The sequence below is a fragment of the Scomber scombrus genome, chromosome 15 (genome assembly GCF_963691925.1).
Source record: "Scomber scombrus chromosome 15, fScoSco1.1, whole genome shotgun sequence".
Taxonomy (NCBI): Eukaryota; Metazoa; Chordata; class Actinopteri; order Scombriformes; family Scombridae; genus Scomber; species Scomber scombrus.
This window is the reverse complement of record NC_084984.1, coordinates 18,424,728-18,446,332: the sequence shown is the minus strand read 5'-3', so window position 1 is coordinate 18,446,332 and position 21,605 is coordinate 18,424,728. Positions and strand designations below refer to the sequence as shown.

Sequence of the window (21,605 nt, the reverse complement as noted above, 5' to 3'; positions counted from 1 at the left end):
AGAAAAGGCATTTTTCATATTGTGGGTCTTCTTAAAGGTAATCTCTGGTAAACATTTGGAAACCTCAGTCGAGGTGAAAACAATATTGGCAGTCTGGTATTATCTGCAGTGGTTGAGATCCACTTAGAAAGCAGGTGGGCTGATACATTCGCTGCTGTTTTGGCTGAAAGGTCCAATGATTCATATATAAACTCTTCCTATGAGGATTCCAGGGTATAAACTTGTATACGGTCAGCGTTTTGACCCCTGAGTAATACTTCATAAAAGGGAAATATTATTCAGTGCTCTTGAGTGGAGCAGAAATGATATCAATGATGCTCAGGGTGCTTTCTTGTGAATAATAACGCACATTTTAGTTTATTCCATTTCATGTAAATTCCCAGTTGCAAATGCTTTAATGCTTCCCTTCATATCTTAATGTTTTTTTTTAAAGTCCTCCAAATTAAACCACAAAATATGTTGTTGGTTCAAGCGCTCCATAACTACACATAGAAGCATTTTTTTGATCTATTGCCTTTTGCAAATTGCTGTTTTATGTGGTAATATGGTTAAGGTTTGGTTAAGTTTGAAATGTTGTGGTTTGAGTTAAAATTACTACTTTGTTAAAGTTAGGAGGCCTTCATGGCCGTGGTTACAATAACAAAGACATGGCTAACGTTAGGGGAACACTGTAATCATGGTTTAAACAAGCCAATTTTGACTTGCAGTTGGAAACAGGGAAAAAAAAAGCAGTCTTTTATATTCATGTCAATATTTTTTTGACAGATTTCATCACTACATATTCAGGATTATTGTCACTTTCACATAAATATGTTGTTTTGCTGAAACAATTGATTCAATCTGGGTTTTTAAGGATGATGTTTTCTTTGTACACAAATCAATTCACATAAAAAAACAACTCTGTTGTTTCCTTGCCAGGCTAAAGTATAAACAGATACTACTCAATTTTTTATATTTACATCTCACAACCGATTCATCTGCAGTATTAGCTAATTACAGTAGTAACAGTGAATAACAGTGAACAGTGCAGTGAATAACAGTGAATAAAGTACTGAAATCAATTTTTTTTTTACACTGGTGTCATAATAATGAACAAATGAAAGAGTTCTGTATGTATCAGAATGTCATATACCAGTGGCTTCCAACTGAAGTTGAGTAGTGCACTAATTTGAAAACAAATTTTAATTTACTCAACAGGAGACAGAAAAGAATTAAGATAGAAATTATGGTTAAGTAAAAATGTAAAATGTTGGCAAGTACATTGAATCAATCATCTGCACATCATAATGCATTCTTCAAATGCAAAGTGAATTTGCAAAGATGGTTGCCGAGCTTTCCATCATGTCCTGATATTGGCTTACCATCTGGAATGTGTAAAGGCTGTAATTCAAAGGACTTCTAGCCCTTAAATGACAGTATGATTTATAATATTGGTCTTTGTATTTGTAATTCAGGTATCTTTCTGCTGTCTGTCTGCAGAATACGATCTTGGCAATGTCTTATTCATGAATTTAGTGCCAATGTTTTTTAATTTGTTATTCCAGCACTACCACCAGACACTGTTAGCATGCAGAGAACGCACATCTTGCACAGAGATGTTATATTCTGGCCAATGTTGTAAAATAAAAATATTTTGGCATTAAAGTCAGTCATGAGGTGTCAGTATATTAAAGTGGCTGCAACAGATTGACCAATGCAAGGGGTTAACTAAATGTATAAATGTAATGCATACAGTTGCACAGACTTGATAGTTGCCCCTTGAGACTGCAGTGCTCATGACACCTCTCAATAGAAAAGTAATGGATGGTATGCACAACATAATGATAACTTTGGGATTCCTGTAGGGCATATAATGTGTAGTTAATCCTGATGGAAGGTCATGGGGTCCTCGCTTTGACTTGCTCTTTATTCTTGCTGAACTCCCACTCGAGCCACCTTAATACACAGCAGCATTTTTGTTAAGTACATTTTTTGACTGGTACGTTTCAGACAGAAATATCAGGTCACGGGGTCAGGATGTTGAATCTAAACCTGTTCAAATGTTGCAGCCCTACTGGAGCTTTCACTTTTTATTTGAAATGCGAGCAACCAAAGATTCACAGTGAGAAAGTGCAACAAGAAGAGCCTTATGCTCCAGCTGGGGGGGTGGAGGGATGCCTGGTCCATCCGACCCATTGCAGGGTTGGACATAACCAATGGCCACTAAAAGGTTATGCAGTTGCAAGTGAATGGCCAATCAGTGTCTGCGACTTGACCGCATTTGAGGAAATGTTGTTTTCATTGAAATGCATCATCATTGGCTGAAATACATGTGGAAAAGGCAGCACTCTAGGGCCTGATTTACTAAGATCCTAAGAAAAGAGTACTGAATTGCGTGTGCAGTCCAACAGATTGCACGTTTGGTTAGCATGCATTTTGCAGCTGATCTACTCAGAATAACTGCGCAAATGAGAACAGCTGCAGCAGGGTGCAGATGGCAGTTCCAGTTGATCCCATGGAATTAAATGTTCCAGTAGAAGAGGTTAACAAACATATTGAGTTATGGCAAAAAATATATTACCAGAAAAAAAACACTATATTGTTACCAGTATTTGTGACGAAGTCTATGCTGTTAGTAAAACCAAAAATATTCCACCTCCAAAAATATTAACACCGCTGGAAAAAACCCGTTCACTGCATATTCATGCGTGTCATAGTCATTGTGTGTCCGTCTCTTCTCCACAGTAACCGAAGTCATCTGTGCTCAGTGTGCAGCTGGTTAATACCTTCCTTTCAAATTTATTATTTATAGATGCAGTTACCATCAGCAAAATTACCTTCAGGTTTGGTTAATCACAATGCGTGTGCTAAATAACATATTTGCATTTTCTCCTCCCTGTATTTTGCGCACTGGGGTTGAAACGCCCCATATTACATATTCATTATGGCAAACTTACTAAATGGACAGCGCGTATTATCTTGCACATTTGAAAGACGCAAACCTCAGTGTGCTGCGTTGCACATTTTTTGCAGATGATATCAAGTGTACACATGTTTGTATACTTGCAAACCTTTAGTAATTCAGGCCCTAAGTCTACTAGCTGCTTACTGGTGGATGTGATGAGTCACCAAATATGGTGTAACACTGGTGCTCGAAAAATAATTATCAGCGAGGTCACGCAAAGAAAGAGGGGCTTTCTACTTCTGTGGAAGCAAAAGGTATGTTTTGAACAGTTTTCCCTAGCCAGATAGCATCCTCACTGTGTAGTTGTGCATCTCTCCCGTGTGACTTTGACAGCAGCAGTCTCTGCAGCAGATATGTAGCCAAGGTGTATAAACAACAACATATAGTGAAATGAAACCAACAAAATGCTTCCTGGTGATTCCCAGGAGTGTTTTATATGACATTATTGAGGTGTAGCCTTGATCTCTGTGGCTCCCGACAGCTTTTTCAATATCTACTGCAGACGTCTCACCTTAAGAACAGATATTACAGCTGTTGCCCTGTCACAGTTTGTTTAAGTGCTATTATTATAGGTTTGAACCTAAAGTAACTAACCTGAGGTTTAACCCAGAGTGAACACAAACAAATACCATTGTTATAATACCACATGCTCTTTCTCTCACTGCGTGCTGTTATTGCATTTCTGCACATCTCTCAACATTTATTTAATTGTTAACCTCAATGTTGTTAATATTAATTTGGTTATTTTAATTTATTTATAATCAGGGTTGAAATGTTATAAATGTGATATCAACATTATACATGAATAACTAAAAGAAACCAACTAAATCTAAAGTGAACTTCACTGTTGTACATATTATGTATAATGCATCACCAAAATGGAAATTAGTTTAATTTTTCATTTCATTTCTTCATTTTTTTGGCTGCCAAGCCAGTGAAAATACACAAGGTGCCAGTAAATTTCTGATCTACTGGCCAATTGGGCCAATGGGGAGAAAAAAATATTACATTGAACCCTGCATTACATGCCCCGTTGCCCTTCTGTATCAGTTAACTAGAGTGTCGTTCTCTTAGATGATCCACTTTATTTATTTATATAGTACGCTTTTAACAAACACAAGGTTTCCAAAGTGCTGCACAACAAGATAAAGCACAATACATAGATAATACAATAGAAGCACAATAAAAGATTAAGTACACAATAGAAAGATAAAAGCAATAAAATAAAATAAAATAGATTTAATAGAGAAATAGATAGAAAATAGAAATAGACATAAATAAAATGCACTGCCCACACAAAATAAAAATATGCATGTATACACATAAAATCAACACTCTACATGGTGTCAAAGGCCAAAGAAAAGAGGTGGGTTTTAAGAAGCGTTTTAAAATGAGACAGTGAGGAGGCCTGTCTAATGTGCAGCGGTAATTCGTTCCAAAGTTTTGGAGCTGCGATGGCAAACGCTCGATCCCCTCTGAGCTTTAGCCTAGCTTTAGGCACTGTCAGGAGCAGCTGGTCAGCTGACCTAAGAGATCGGCTAGGAGTGTAGGGGTGCAGCAGCTCAGAGAGGTAAGGTGAGGCAAACCCATTCAAGGCTTTAAAAGCAAATAAAATAATTTTATGAATCCTAAAATGGACAGGCAGCCAGTGGAGTGAAGCTATAATAGGTGAAATGTGCTCATACTTGCTTGTGCCAGTTAAAAGACGTGCAGCAGCATTTTGTACCAGTTGAAGACGAGCAATGGAGGACCCACTAACCCCCATGTATAAGTGCTCAAAGTGCTGTCTCTGAAAGACTGGTTTGATTTTTGCCAGCTGCCTTAACTGGAAAAAGCTAGACTTCACCACAGCTTTAATCTGTCTGTCAAATTTAAGGTCTGTGTCCACTTTTACCCCCAGATTGTTCACAATTGGCTTGCGATACTGTGCCAAAGAACCCAGATCAACTAGGGGGGTCACAGAAGTGCCACCAAAGACCATGACTTCTGTCTTTTTTTCGTTAAATTCAGAAAATTGGCCATCCATGCTTTAAAGTCGTGTAAACACTTTAGCAGTGGGTTAACAGTGTTGGATTCAGACTTTCTGAGGGGGACATAGATCTGGCTGTCGTCCGCATAACAGTGAAAATAAATGCCATGTTTCCTGAGAATGGAACCAAGTGGGAGTAGATAGAGAGAAAATAAAAGCACAGAGCCCTGTGGGACCCCACATGAGAGAGGAGCAGTAGATGACACAGAGTCATCAAGGCTGACACAGAAAGTTTGATGTGACAGGTAGGACCTGAACCATTCCAGTGCTGTGCCACTGATGCCCACCCACTGCCCCAAACGAGCAATCAGGATTTCATGGTCCACTGTATCAAATGCTGCAGTCAAATCTAAAAGTACAAGGACAACACAGTGACCAGAGTCAGTAGCTAAAAAGATATCATTAAAAACTCTTAAAAGAGCTCATTCTGTGCTGTGAAATGTTTTAAAACCGGATTGGAAAATCTCAAGAATATTTTGTTCATTTAAAAAGTGATGTAAAATGTAAGAAGGAAGGAAATAACACATGTATTTTTTGTTAAATGTACGGCTATTTGCAGACCCCTTTACGGCAATGTTAGCTTGTCAGGTCAGTGAGACAGAAAAAAGTATTTTCTACTATATATATATATACATATATATAGGCAAGACAGGCAGATTGCGTGGGCAGGGTTTTCCTAACAGGCTAACAACAGCATGCCACAAGTTGACATTGATCCATCTTTTTATGAAACATTTTATACACTCTTGTCATTTATACTATTTTACCATGCAGCTGTATAAATAAGGATACAAATAACACATCTTGAATGAGACATCAATCTCTCCCATCCTCTCTCAGACTGGCTGGACATTAAGGAGCCTCACATTTTCCTGTGCCAAAGTTCAAAGTGAATGAAGTCTCTGCAAAGCGAACAAGACGTGGTCAAATTGCATCTGGAAACTAATATGTCTTGCCTCAGGGAGCAATACTTGTAGTCCACCAGTAGCTATAACATGTTGTAGTTTGAATTAGTTCGCCTTTGTCCTTAATCCTCCAATACGGAAACATAAAACTTGTAAAAACTTCTTCTATTTACATAATTTGATATAAATTATGTTGTATTTATATGAATGCAGTGACAAGTAATCAGAGCTGTTCAGATCTAGTCTAATTACTTAGTACAGGAGTCTACTAGCAGGCGAGTGGGGCTCAGAACTCATTTGTTTTCCACAATGATTAATAATATCATAGATAGTATATCAGAAATGTTTGTCACATTTCCAGACTTCTCAGGTAGTCTGGCTGTTGTTATCAATCATGGATGACATTTACTGTTGCATATTAATGTGGTGAAGTTTCATCACTGGGTTCCCCACAGTGATTGATACAGCAGATTGTCTTCATATCCCTTCTCGCCACAGACCTGCAGAACACGAGATGAATAGAAGATCTTCTCTCAGGCTCGCTGTGACACTGTGTTGTATCAATGGACACTTTTCCCACTGCGCCTCAATGGCAGGCCATGATAAGCCTTTTTATGCATTTACATTAAGTGGTTATTCCCCTGCTGTCCTCTGCTCCATCCCCAGCAGCAGTCACCGCATTTGTGTCTTTTATGTTGCTCTGTTGCTGAGTCGGTACACATTTTGTTCTTCTCGAGAGAACACATCTTTTCTTTCTTCTTTTTTTCCCCCCACATATCCACTTTCACAGTCTACTTAATCTGTCAAAATTGTCTGCAGCATGTTTGCATAATTACACAATTATTTACTATATTGCTCTGATCATTTTACTACTTCCACATTTTTCACATAGCAGCTTTCTGCTTATAGTAGTATAATAGTATAATAGTTATTTACTGTACTGGCTGCAGTTATATTATACTTTGCCAGTTATATCTTTACACATTTCTTCACAGTGTGTAAATACTTTCACTATCAATTAAACTATTGATATTTTTCAAATAACAACAACAAATTAAAGCCGCAAGCGGCGATGGCGGGCCCTCGCTCACCCATGCCACCGCGGGGCCTGAGGCATGGCGGGGCTGTGGCGTGAAGCAGAAAGTGAGAAAAAACCTGGAAGGAGGCCAAAAATGCAATGTTTCGTCACAGGTAGTTACACATATGGTCTGGTGTGGTCTGGTGTGTTCAGGGCGGCCACTCATCGGTCATGTGAAGTTTGAAGTGAATTGGACAAAGCATGAAGGAGTTATGAGAGGTTGATGGTTCATCCACCAGGGGGCAGTAGAGTGTAACAAAACACAAGCGGTTGCGTTCAGGGTGGGACAGTGATTACACATGTGAAGTTTTGTGGAAATCGCACAATGATGATGTAAAATATGGCACTTCCTGTTTCCACTAGGGGGAGACATGAGTGAGATCGCCTATGAGCGAATGGAGACGTTGAGGTCGGCACCCTGGACCTGTGTACCAATTTTCTTGATGATACGAGTTCAATAAAGCCATCAAAAAGCCAAACGTATTTTCATGGCGAGGAATTGATGGTCGCCGCGTCGCCACACGGACGCCATTACTCGTAGCTTCACAGTCTTCATAATGTAGCTTCACCAACTGGTTCTGAATGAAGTTGATGGGGCAAAGTATGTAATTTTAATGAATCTTAGTTAACTTCCTGTTACCACCGGGGGGCGCTATGAGTTACGTGGGAAGTTAATATATCGGGACGTTCAGGGCGGAGCCATCATCATGTCCAGCAAGTTTGAAGCTGATTGGATGAAGTATGTGGGCGTGAGAGCCACTCGTATGTACATGGCAAGCACGCCAAAGTTAGTTGAGCCCTGGCAGACACGCCCTTTGACCTACGGATGCGCAGAGCACAACTTAAGCTCAACTAGGTCTGGAGATGTTGCGTACCTAATTTGAACTTGATCGGGCGAACGCTGTGGGAGGAGTTAATTTTAGGCGGGAAAAATCAAAACCAAAATGGCCGACTTCCTGTTGGGTTGAGGTCATGAGGTCAAGAGGCTTTTTTGCATATGTGAGTATAATACATATGTGTACCGAATTTTGTGAGCATAGGACAAAGTTAGCAAAATTCCCTATGGGCATTTTATGGGCAAGTATAAGCATTTTCGCATTTGGGAAAGGGGCGAAATTGGGGCACGAAATGTCGTAATAATAATAATAATAATAATAATAATAATAATAATAATAATAATAATAATAAACATTACAATTTCAATAGGGCTTTCGCCAGGCGACTTGCAGTCGCCGCTCGGGCCCTAATAATAAACATTACAATTTCAATAGGGCTTTCGCCAGGCGACTTGCAGTCGCCGCTCGGGCCCTAATAATGAATATGTTGGTGGTAGGTGGATGAAATATTTAATATTTATCATTCTTTTGTGGTTACGCCATTTGAAAGCATTCAGTCTTACTTTTGTTTTGTTTTAAATGGTGCAAATGTCATTTCAAATGACATAAAACCAACAAAAATACAGAATGTACATTTTAACAAACATGATGCATGTTTTTAAAACATTTTTTTTTAGATATTTTTGAATTGCTCTTCTTGCCAGCTCTTATTTGTCACTGACCCCTAAAAAGTAGTAAAACGTCTAAATGTCTAAATGTCTAAGTACTGTTAGCACAACATGACATCTTAAAAATGTTTGTTTTATCTCACCTGCATTTCAAAATAAAATGATTTACAATGATAAGAAATAGAGAAAAGTAAGAAATAGTCACATTTTAAAAGCTGAAGCAAAAGAAGAGTTTGCATTTTTAAGTGATGATAAATGACTCGAGTGATGAATTGTTTAATAGATTTTCTGTGGAGCAACTAATGGACTGAACGTGTCAGTTATATAACGTGCTGTCTGAATCTGTCCCTGCTGCATCACATTGTTTATTCCCACCTTTCTCGTGTATATCCCGGGTTGTCCTCTGGGAGATTGGTCATGCAGGTTTGCCATTGTTTGGTTTCATGAAGATAGCTATCGAGGATGCCCCGATGTTCACCTCTCCTTGTGAGACAGGTCCCTCGGCTTTTGGGCTAATATAAAAATAACTCTCAAAGTTCAAACAGAAAATCTACAAAACAGCACAGAGTGAGGGCCAGCTTTCCTATATCTGACACACACAAAAAGTGGAGGCATGTTCTTTTTCTATTCTTTATGTTCTTTTAGAAAACAGTATATAATTCTGTCAACAATTCAGCCTTTAAATCACAACTAGTAACTGTACTTCACACATTATTGTACATCAAATGAAGTGCATTATCATTCTCACCATGCACGAAAAAAATTCACTTGGGCATTTGTTTACTTATGAAGCCATTCTCTAAAAAACGCTTTCATGATCACCACACTGGCAGATACTCTTTTTGTTTGAGTAATTCGGTCCTGCTGTTAACAAAAGATCCCACCTTGAATATGCCGCAAATTTTAAATAATAGTTATAAAGGCATCTGCCTCATGAGTCAGTATGCTCTTCACTGTGGCCTCGATGTCTCTGTGGTTATACCAACACTCTTTAAACAACATAATTTCCCTCTAATGTCCTTGCAGCTTGTTGCCTCCTGATATTATGCTTAAGACTCGATAAAATAAATTAATACATACCGACCAAAAACAGGTTCTGAATAGTTGAAATAGTTTAATGTGCTTCGTGAGTGTCTTTACATTGTCATTTCTCAGCCTTGTTGACTGACCGATATTCAACTGCTTGCTTTTTTTTTTCTTGCTACACATATAAATTTAATGTGAATTGAAGAGCCTTTCTGTCATCAGATGGTTCTATGATCTTTTTGCAAAGCTTTCGACTGCATCGTAGGCCCTGGAACTTGGTTAGATATCAAATAACCCTCCAACTGACTCCTCATTTATAACTTTGACCCTGTCCAAGTCAATGTTGTGACTGATTTTGATCTGATGTTGTTATGCCTCCTGCTTCAGTCTCCTATCCTTGCCGATTCATCAGTTGACCATCTGTTATCACGTGACTAAAGCTGTTTTTTTTCTGTCTATGTGGACGGATAATTGTTTGCATATAGCCAATCGAAACATTTCATTTTAAACTGTATTTGCATAAAGCAGAAACAGTCACCATCCCCACCATCTGCGCCCCTGTTTGTGATCACAAACAGTGCAACAGATTGTGAACTGCAGCACACAATATCTTTTTGAATTCTAACTAATGTCTTCTTAGCTGCGAACAGAATGTAAGATCATTGAAACCTAGACAATAATACCTTGAGATGACTTTTGTTGTGATTTGGCGTTATATAAATGAAGATAAAGATAGACAGACAAGGCCCTGAGGCATTACGACTAATTCCGCCAATGTGGAAATGTCAATACTGGGCAGTTTAGATCTGCGATTCCCAAACTGGAGGGTTGATTAATAGTCAAAATGGTGGGAAACTACTGGTTTCATGTCATCCTTTGAGTGGAAGAATCAATGTCTGTCAGTCGGACACCACTTCACTCCAGACTGAAATATCCCAACAACTATTTGATGGATTGCAATAAAATTTGGTACAAATTCATGTCCCTCTCAAGTTCTTATGACTTCTAGAGCCATCATTAGGTCAAAAGTTATATATGTCTAGGTTGGTTTATGACCAAATGCCTACAAAACTAATGTTGTTCCCACGTACTGTACTTAAGGTTTAGTGCTAATTTGTAATTTTTAGCATGCTAATATAAAAATAAGATGGTCAGCGTGGTACACATTGAACCTGCTTAGCCTCAGCTTGTTAGCATGCACAATGTTGGCATTTAGTTACAAGCTAATATGCCAAAGATGTGCCTTACTACAGGCTCAAAGTCACTAGCATGACTGTAGACTATTAGTCATGTTCTGTAACATAACTGCTAATAAAATAACATCTGTCCTTGGCTTGGAGGCTACAGTATGAGCTATATTCAGCACGCTGCTTTACAGGAAATAATTGGTCAACTCAATACAGGCCTCTTAAAGGGTTCCACGTATTACTATTATAACTGTTGTTGTTACCTGTAGAAACGTATTAAATTTTGAACACTTTGTCTGAAAGAAATCACCATTATTTTATTTTTGCTTCATTCCACAGCTGCCACGTCTCTGAAGATATCCCTTCACTGAGATTTATTTCATTAGTGATACTAGTCTGTGCAGAATGCATTCACCTTCATCTTAAATCATGTAAAAAAGCAAAGAGAACTAACTTTTTTTTATCTCTCTATCTCTCCTCACTAGTGTCTCTCCTCTCATTTCAATGTTTTAATATTTCTTTATGTTCCCCCTGGAAGGATGTTTTGGTGCCAGTGAGTGGTATCTTCCACATTTCTGAAAAGCCTAGAAGCATTATAGTAAAATGGCCAATTTTCTACCAGTTTGATGTAAAAGAAAAAAAAATGTAGTTCTTTCATTTTTTTGTCTTTTTTTCAAACTGTACAAGTACTGAACAGAATGAAGTTGCTAGCTTTATCTTTTTGGCACTCCTTACCATTCTAAAAAGAAATCACATGATCCCAAAAATGACCATTTCTTTCTTATACTTGTTATGTGTGCTTTAAATTAGAAGCATAAATATTGCTTTTCACATTGCGTTCTGTTTTCACTGCGTAGTCAACACAATTAGGAAGAATGCTCTTCAAGTAGTTGAGACGTAATTTTAAGTCAAAAAGATTTGTTGTTCCACGTTTACAAAAATGTACATTTAATTGTTGCGTTAGAAGTGCACAGATTAAAAGAAGCAGGGAGAAGAAATAAGATTTTTTTCATATGTGTATTATAAATTTAATCCCTCCTTATGTTCATCTCCTGCTCTTTGCACATTTTTGCTAATGCTCCTCTGAGGCAACAATGACATTTTCACAAGTTGCAAACAACCAGTCTGACTTTAAAGTGTACTCTGAACAACAAAAACCTTCACGGATAAGAAAGTTACTCAATATTCTCTGCAGATTTGTTGCATTAGCTGGTGAAAAGACATTTAAATTTCAAATAACCATTACAATTACCCTTTTCTTACAGCTAGAGTCAACATACTGTACATGTGCAGACTACACCCACATCCCATTACCACACACATACACGCACACCACATCCCATCAAATCACGACATCACATCATAGCATACATTGTCACTGTGATAAGTTCAGGTGTTATACCTCATTAATGTGTGATAATGATATGTCAGTGGTGTCCAACCTTTCATCTGTAGTCTAATAATAGTCTGCGCAGTGGAGCACAGAGAAAGTATGGAGGCGAGAGTGACAGAGATGTTTCTCTGATAGCATGCTGTTCTTATCCCACCTAATGAGACAGGAGATCAACCTGTCAGTCTTATACAAAAAGGGCACACTGATGCAGTCACACATGCTTCAATCTTACAGATATTGGAATTTAAGGGAAACAGAAAAATAGGGTATACTATGTTTGCATCAAAAACATACAACAGGCAGGGATTTCAATTTTAAATGTGAATGTGTGTCCAGACAAAAAGGTTAAATTAAACAAAGTCTTCCAAAAGCCTGAAATCTGAAATGTTACAGTTCATTTCACATTTCTTTTTTATGCTCATTTAACAAAAATATTACAATAAGCAATACTTGTTTCTGATTGGCTGGTGGGTGTCAGTTTTACCACTGATCTAAATGACTGCACAACATACAGGTATTAGAATAAAATTCATGAAAGAAAGAAGAAAGAACCATTAAGCTTAAACATATTTTGAAATTATGTAAGGTTAATCATCAGTTTTTTTCAGATTTTTACCAAAAATGATCATGTCTCTATGTGCATTAAAGTGTTATTTATCACTGTAACTGTAGCTCTTGTCCATACTGCCTTTGATAAGATCAGTTCCTAAAGTGATTCAAATGCAAGAGATGGGAATGTTTATATGAGGCTTTAGTAAACTTGATGTCTTCCAAACTACAGTCAAAGTCTGAGTGATAAATTGTATTTTAATTTTCATTGTGTGATATATTTCATTGACCCCCTGCACACACACCAGGGTCTGTCCATCTCTTACTTTTCTCTGCTATTTACTTGCAAAGCTTTTATTGCACCTACAATAACATAACAAGTGTAGTTGTCTTCAACTCGAGTACCTCACCTGGTTCTCTGTCTCTCCTCTGCTGCACTCATAGCGCAGCAGAGGAGCCACTTGCAATAAGACACAGAGATCAGAGGAGAGTGGTGTCATAAATTACAGCAAAATGCAGTAGAGACTCTCACAATGAGTTGAAATAAAAGTGAGTGCACATAAAATCAGTAAATAACATAAATAAACATAATCTCTACAGCCTTTTACTGGTGAGGCAGCCACAGTTTCTCCATTCTCTTTTTCTCTGTTCAGGTTGTTGCTAACTTTGGAGCTAACCCCTTCACTTCCCCAGCACTGTTGGAAACAAAAGACATGACTTTTCTTGGTCTTGAGAAGCTGCAGCATTTATTAACTGATACACTGTAGCCTGTACTCAGTGCTGGGAAGTTTACTTAAAATGTATTCTGATACAATTACTAAATGTTGAAAAAATGTTGTCAGTAGCTTAGTATAGTATAGTATAGTATAGTATAGCATAGTATAGTATAGTATAGTATAGTATAGTATAGTATAGTATAGTATCACACTATTAAAGTAATGTAGCTTGATTCCTTTCTGTTACATTTGGGTGACCTCAATACCGAATATGCAATAATAAAGCCAAGAGAAAATAAATATCTATAAGATTACTTTTACTGAAGTGCATTCTGTAGGACAACAGAACAGTGTAACCTTAGAAAATAAGATGGGGGAACCAAATTTTTTTTGAACATTCAAAAATGTGTCCTCTGCTCAATGCATTTTGCACATCACAACACATGATGTGCATTACAGTGAACATTCTCAAGGAAAGCATCTGATGAAACAGTGTCAGGGCTAGCCATCACTCAGGCATACTGTATGTCACAGAAAGGGGAATACCCCCCACTGGGTATTCGTGCCCACTCTACAAGAGCTTTGTCCTCCTCCACAGCTCTTCTCAGAGGCATGTCATTGGCAGACATATGTGCAGCAGCATCATTGGCTTCACTGTGTCCTTGTATTCGGTTATATCTGCGTGATACGACTGAGTTTTCTCTAACTCGGTGACCAGTGACATGCTGTCAGCTCTGGGCACATTAAGCACACACAGTCATATGGGTTGGAGAGTTGTTATGTGAGCTACAAGCTGCCATACATGTACTGATTTGTACGAGTCTTTGGGACTGCCACAGTGCGTGACAACCGTCCCTGTCTGCTCTCCCAACATAAGTTCATTGTGTGTGTGTGTGTGTGTGTGTGTGTGTGTGTGTGTGTGTGTGTCTGTGTGTGTGTGTGCGCCTGCTGTGCACACCTGCGCGCCATGTGGTATCGTCCTCTACTCACACCATCGTGGTTCAGTGAATTTATTTTACCCTCTTCTTCCTGCTCTACTTCAATTTGGGACTTTGGTAGTATATCGTCCTTTATTTTGAAATGTATTTTAGAATTGTAATCATCAACCCATTTTTACTGATGCAAATAACTATCTATCTGAGTACGTCTTTTTTCTGTAACTTTAACAGAATACAGTTAACTTTCTTTTTTGGTATTCTAATTACATAATGCCGTTCCATGTATCCTGTTACTCCACAGGCTTGCCTTTACTGTACAATTACTGCCAGACTAACAATTTTGAAGCTAACCTTTTCTGCTGCTCGCACTCGCTCAAGCACTCACTGGCTAAGCACAGACATTATGCACTGCCCTATTCATTAACAGGAGCTACGCTACCAAGAGTTTCCCAGGCAACGACGCAGGGGTTGACTCACATTTCGGAACAGCGCTGCACAGAAACACCCCCAAACAATATTGATTTTTGAATGAAGGGATATTTGGTGTTATTTTTGGCATTAGAAAAGTGATTTTGTTGGACTAGCGGGGGTTCTCGTTGGCCTGGCAGCCCGCCAGACCTGTTCAATTACAGGCAAAACACTGATATGCATGTGTAAGGTTTACTGCCTCAACTGTATAGCTTTGCAAGAAAGTGGCAACCTTTGCATTCTGTTTTGAAATGAGCAGCTCTTTTCACGTTTTTCCTTTTTTTTTTTTTGCCCTCCAATTTTCTGCTTTCTAATTCTCCCACTTCAAAGTGAGTGATGGCAATCCCACTATCTCTTACTTTCTCTCTGCACACACAAACACACACAGTCATCACTGTCATCACTGTGTCTCCCCTCAGCAGGCAGCTGATGACTGTTAATGAACAGTGTACTATATTCACCACATTAATTGAATTCACATTACAGCTCTAACTCCACAATGGCACTTTCCATAGGGGGGAGGGCGCGTAGGAAGGATGACTGTGTATGGGGGCGTGTGTGCGCTTACATACAGTAATGCGCCTGTATTTGTGAGGAAAAATACACACATACAGTGTGCCTAGGCTGGTGAAAGCCATCTGATAGGCAGTGTGTCGGCACAGCATCTTTTTTTTTTTTTTTTTGTTTAGGCAACACTGTATTTTGGGCTGCTGTGCATCAGCCAAAAGGCTCAAGAAAGCATCCATGGAAACTCCATCAAAACCACATTTTTTCTCTGACAGCTAAAACAACATGCAGCCTGAACATTCTTTTTGCCTGATTCAATTTGTAGAGGGGTGTTGAAGTTAGACCATGTTGTTCTTGGTAACAGCACAAGGAGCAGGCTAATGGCTTAGGATCTTTGAGTGTGTGTGTGTGTAAAGTGAATACCTCAAAACCTGCAGCTGGCATAAATGGATAAACTGACATCTGTATGAATTAATAAATTGGCATAGACAAAGGGAAAAGTATGATTTTGCTAATAATTGTGTAATTAATTATAATAAATAATAATTGTCTGAGCATAAACCTTTTTTTTGGTTTAACTTGCTTTGCATACTGTATGCCACTGAGCTGCTCTCAGCCTTCCTTCTGCACCCATGAATATCCTAATGAATACAGCTGTCTGTTCTCTGGAGAAAGCACCCACTGTTTCTCTCCGTCTCAGGGGAGGAGGCAAGGTGCTGCTGGCTCTCTAATACCCGCCACTGAATATAGAGCACTATAAAGCTATCTCTGAGGGATTAATGCACTTCAAGAACCAATTAATGGAAGGTACAAGTTTAAACTGAGGCAAGCAAATAGCCAAGAGGTAAACAAGACGCAAATTCCAGCTTGTTCTTTGTACCACGCTTCTTTATTTTTTGCTTTAATTAAATCATGTCTTTTAAGGGCAGGATTAATGTAGCACTTCAGGCTAGTAAAAGGCAAATAGGAGGAGAAAGACGCACCTTGTGAGGTGAAAGTCATCATGTATAAAGCAGTGTTGAGTGAAAAATGTCAAGAAGTGTATCTGAGATCAGAGAGTGCAGGATAAAAGGAAATGGGAGAGAGGTGTTTCTCATAGGAAAGGAGCTTGAGGTCTTGTTTACTAGTGAGAGTAAGATGGGGGTTGAGATGGAAAGGCAGATTGGCGCTGCATCTTCAGTCATGCAGATGCAGGACTGTCGTGTTTTACAAGGAGCTGAGTCGAAGCTTTTAATTTAGCAGTCCATCTATGCTCCAACCCTCAATTATAGTCACATGCTTTGTGGAGTGACCAACAGACTGAGGCTTTAGATGCAAAGTGGCTGGCTGAAATGAGTCTTCTATGCAGCGTGTCTAGACTCAGATATCTGGAAGGAGCAGTAGAGTCCCTCATGTTGAAAGCAGCAGATACCGTGTTAAATGTCTCTCTGCTCCAAGTTTTTTTTTTTTTTTTTAAATACATCCTCTGAAAACTCGAATCTTATCTATGCTACAGCTGGCTCAAATTTGGTTCAAGGGGAAACTTTCTTAGATGTTTGTTTGTCACTTCTAACTGTTGTTTTTATGACATTTCAGTGACTTTATTTTAAAGTGAAGCTAGTACGACAGCTTATTAGGGCCATATATATTAAAAAAAAGTATAAATACTGACCTGGGGGGGGGGGGGGGGGGGGGGGGGGGAGAGATTAAAGTCTTACATTTTCGACAAAAAAAACTTTATAAAAAAACATTATAAAGTCGCAAATTTGCGAGAAATAAACTCACAAATTTATGAGAAGCACAATGGGCCTGATTTACTAAGATCCCAAATAGTGGGTACTAAATTGCGTGCACGGTGCAATAGATTGCGCGTTTCGTTTGCGTGCGTTTTGCGGGTGATCTACTAAGAATAATTGCGTAAATGAAAACCGGTGCAACAGGGTGGAGACAGCAGTATTTAAATGAGGGTTTAGTGTCATTATGGAGAGTTTGGACGAGCAGAAAGCTGCAAGCGCAAAATGAAATGTGATCAGGTTCTAGTGGAAGAGGTTAACAAATATATCGAGTTTTAACAAAAACAAATATTACCAGAAAAACCGACATATGGGAGAGTATTTGTGATGAAGTCAATGCTGTTAGTAAAACCAAAAATATTCCACTCCAAAATTATTAACACAGGTGGAAAAACTCAATTATCTCCCAATACGACACTATCATGATACCTGGGTGTCAATTTGATTCTGACTGATTCACTATTGAATGAATAGAAAAGGGCACTCTTTTCAGTCTCTTGCTCCGGTATACTGTGTGTCAAACTATTCAGTAGTGTTCCAATTCCATTGAATATGACACAAAACTGGCAAATAAGATAAATAGTCCAAAGCACTTTTATTTTAAAGTTTAGTTTAAAGTTAACTGTATTAATTACTTACAGTCTCCTGCCTATATGATAATAATAAATGAGGGGGAGGCGGAGTGCTCCACTGTGTTGTTATTATGTCTCCAGCGGTGGAGAGCAGCCTGCTGCACCATTAACTCCTGGGAAAGCCATCATTGTCCAACACCCTGAGTGGGCGCAGGGTTGTTGAGGTGAGACATACTGAGCACCAAGTTATTTTTTCTTTATCTCAGAGTTGGATTAAGTTGTTTAATGCTGCAGTGTGTGTTGGTCAGCCGGTCTCGTCCGTTACTGCCGGAGTTCGCCTCTCTGCTCCGCTAAAGTTAGCCTTTGGGTACCAGTGTAGAAAGTTGACAGTATACTTCATGTTGGTCTCACAAAGGTAATATGTAGTCACTAACCACTGCCGTTTTTTAACCCTTACATACTGTTCAGAGTCAAATTTGACCCATTGTTACATTTGAGAGCTGTAAAAACACCCTACACACATTTCTTTTAGGTGGACTTTTCCTAATGTGACCCTGTGTTTATTTAAACAATTCAAAAATCAGCATTCAAACATGTTGTAGTCATCATATTCTATAAAATGTTCTCCTGGACCATAAAATAATAATAATAATAGTTTTTTTCCCCTTAATAAACACTGTGTTTGCTCTCTGACAGCTTCATAAGGATTAATAAAATATTCATTAACGACTGACTGGGGAATTTATGAATGTGAATTGGTGTAGAGACTAATTATGAGTCAGAATATGAACAGTAAGGGTTAAGATGAACTACAAAATAACACTGTAGACTGCTCGAGTGCTGCAATGCCCTCTCAGTTGAGTTCCGCCTTTTTCATTCCGTCAGTATCACATGCTGTAATTTCATCGAAGGTGGCGGCCAGTAATACAAAGGCAGCCTGCCTTTGAGTTTAATAGGGAGGGAAAACCCTGTGTAATAGTCAGTTAAATGGTTCAGATGACCATGACATCTGAGGAACTTTTCAATCAAATTTGGCCCAATTTTTTACCTAGATATCTTGACATCTTTTGACCTACAAATCATCAAATCAAATCTTGCACACTGAGTGACATATGTTGTTTTTTATCTTCTACTTTTTTATTTCCTGCAAAAAGTCAAAAGACATAAAAAGACATGCAGCCCTCAAGCAGTGATTCCCTCATTTGTGTCGAGTGTTAAGAGCAAGGAGAGATTCTCAAACCCATACTGGATGTGCAGAATATCTATGGAAGATCTAATTCAACATGTCAGGAGCCCATTTCGATACATGACCAAATATGCTGGAAATTCACATCAAAAAGATGTAGACCAATTACTGCCATCCAGTTGATCCTGAGCAGCATCTGGCAGTATGATGGAAACACACACATGGCTATACAGTACACTGCACTTTGCCTCAGGGAGTTATAAAAAATTGAAGAGTCTTAAAAAACAAGAGGAGGCCAGTTCTTAGTGTGATAGCGTTAATATAAGGTTATATTTATTTTTAAAGCTAACACTTTTTTCCCAAAAAACAGATTACATGTGAAAGCGGTCTGTATTCCATTCATGCCCACCTGTGAGGAGACCATGAGGTTAAAACCAGGAGATGCTGGAGGATGATACATATATCGCATCTGTTCTCAGAGTGCCTCCACCCTCATGGGAAGCTGGAGAATGTGACTGGAAATGTAAACTGCTGCCATCGTGACCTGGATCTGGATAAATAAGAAGAAGATACATTAGATGGATAGTACTGAAGACATTAGTCCATTTATCAGTCAGTCCATTGACAGAAATTTAATTAAGAGTTAAGATGATTATTTTTTTATTAAAAAATGGTAATACGTTCTTAATAAATCAGATTCTTAAAGGGTTAGACGTGTTTTAAGATGTATATAAAATACATTGAATAATAATTTGTGGCTGATGTTTTTTCCACACATAAAAAAAAAGTTAGATTATCTTAAAATCCTACAAATTATATCTCTTTCTTCTCCCTCATTAAAAAGTTATCCAATCTATAAATATATAATTATATTTCATATCAGAAGTGTAACTGCTGGACACCAGGGGTGCTTTTCATTATGCTAACACATCGCCTCGCTCCCCTCACTCACTCATGTCTCTTCTTCGCGTTTCGGCTCCACCCAGCATGGATGAGAAAGGATGTGAGGAAGAGATGTGAGGATGGAGGAATTTAAGTGATCAGATGGGATGTCCTCGCTTAGTCCAGCATAATTTTTAGAAGATGGTAACTACATATAATGCACATTACGTTGAATGCCAAATACAATTTAGCTATCACTGAGTAGAAATGATCAAACAGTTCAAACTCTAAATTTTACACTTGAAATTCATCATTCATTCAATTAATTAATTAACACTTTATAATGTTACCTAATCATTTCTACATAGGCTAGTCATAGCTGGAAGGAAAACACCTGTTATCTGCTCCAATTTTTATCTGGCTGTCACAGAATAAGATGATTTAAATATGTTGATTACTGAAAGAACAGAAGTGATGTAAAGGAGCAATAAAAATAGCTGCAGCCTGCAGAATATATGTAAATAAAATATTGCTTATTTAGTTTGTGAAAGTCTGACATCCCCTTTAGGATGATTTATAGGAGGCACACAGCCATGCAGCACCATCTTTTCCTAAAGGAGCTGACACGTACTGAAACGGAAAGGAGAGGCCTTTTGGATCAGGAAGAAAATAATAAAGTTAGTGTTGTTTGTGATTGATTCATGATTTGGTCATTTTTATTTATATGATGTAATACGAGCTATTGCACTTCCAGTGCTGTCATATCTGTTTCCACAGTTAGTCTTTCTGATCATCAACTGCCCAAAGTGTGGAATACATCTGATACATTCCTCCAGGAGCCCCCTCTAGGCCAATTTCCACCGGGTCCGTCATCAGCGTCATGGTCACCAGAGCTGATCGCTGCAACTCTAATCAATGAGCGCCATGTCACGTCTCAGCAGCGGCTCTCCGTGCCACAGCGCTGTCAATCCACAGCAGTTCTATTTTTGACGGAGCCGCTTTAAATCGCGTCAAGCTCCACAGAGCAGATCGCACCAGACAGGGAGTCAGACACAGAATCAGCATAAAACTTCCGGTCAACTGACAAAATAAAACAACCTGTTCAGCCTTTCAGCAACAAACACAAATAAAACAGACAGCTAAAGACACCATTTATCTACGTAGCCTAGTGACCCACGGTAGAAGCACAAAAATCAAAGAAAAATAGCAAATCAACTAAATTTGAGCAAGTTAACAAAATTGGGCCGTTTAGTTGTGCTGCTACTACAGTAATTATGGTAGCTGCCGGAATTACTGTATTTACAGTGCAACTTAATTTAAATGGCAGATTGCTCTCCCACAGCACGCTCCTCTGCGGTTACGCTCCCGGTGGGGTTTGACGCTGGGCAGAGGATGGAGAAAAACCGTGGCGCAGCCGTTCCGCGGCATAGCTGCTCCCGGTGGAAATCCCGGGTCTCTCTGCACTCATCTCCCCCAGGTGAATTTTAGGGATTGGAAGATACTCCAATGATGGCGAAGGGAGATTGGTTCCTGGACTAGATGATGGAAGAGAGAGGTGGCAAAGAAGCATAGAGTTAGCATTATTAAAAACACCCAAGATGTCCTCTGCTTCACAGAAAAGGCCACTCTCAGTGTAGGTTCCAATTTCCCATGTCACACTTGTCTAGGATTGTCTCCCAAACAATTTGTGATGTCACAAATCCTGCTCATAGGCCCGCTCCATAAAACTGTATTTTCACTGAGCTCAGAGAAACTTTCCTCTTTCAGCAAATAAATATAAAAACAGCTGTCTAGTGACAAACTCTGCATATACATCATTCTGCACACTGAAGCCCAAACATCCAGCTGTAGAAACAAGAAAAACACATTTTTCATACTCTCACATTAGCATATGAGACTCTGTTAAAAACTATATAATAAGCACATTTAACATACACTGCCGAATTATA

The 21,605-nt window shown here is 38.7% G+C and overlaps 1 protein-coding gene across 1 annotated transcript in view; it reads right to left on the bottom strand.

Moving 5' to 3' along the window:
* Positions 1-21,084, bottom strand: part of LOC133994936 (leucine-rich repeat transmembrane neuronal protein 4-like) — a 933,350-nt gene extending 912,266 nt beyond the window's left edge. Inside the window, exon 1 of the mRNA XM_062434181.1 lies at positions 20,997-21,084. Within this exon, the coding sequence (XP_062290165.1) occupies positions 20,997-21,084 (88 nt within the window). The remainder of the gene's footprint in view (positions 1-20,996) is intronic.
* Positions 21,085-21,605: the final 521 nt, after the last annotated feature.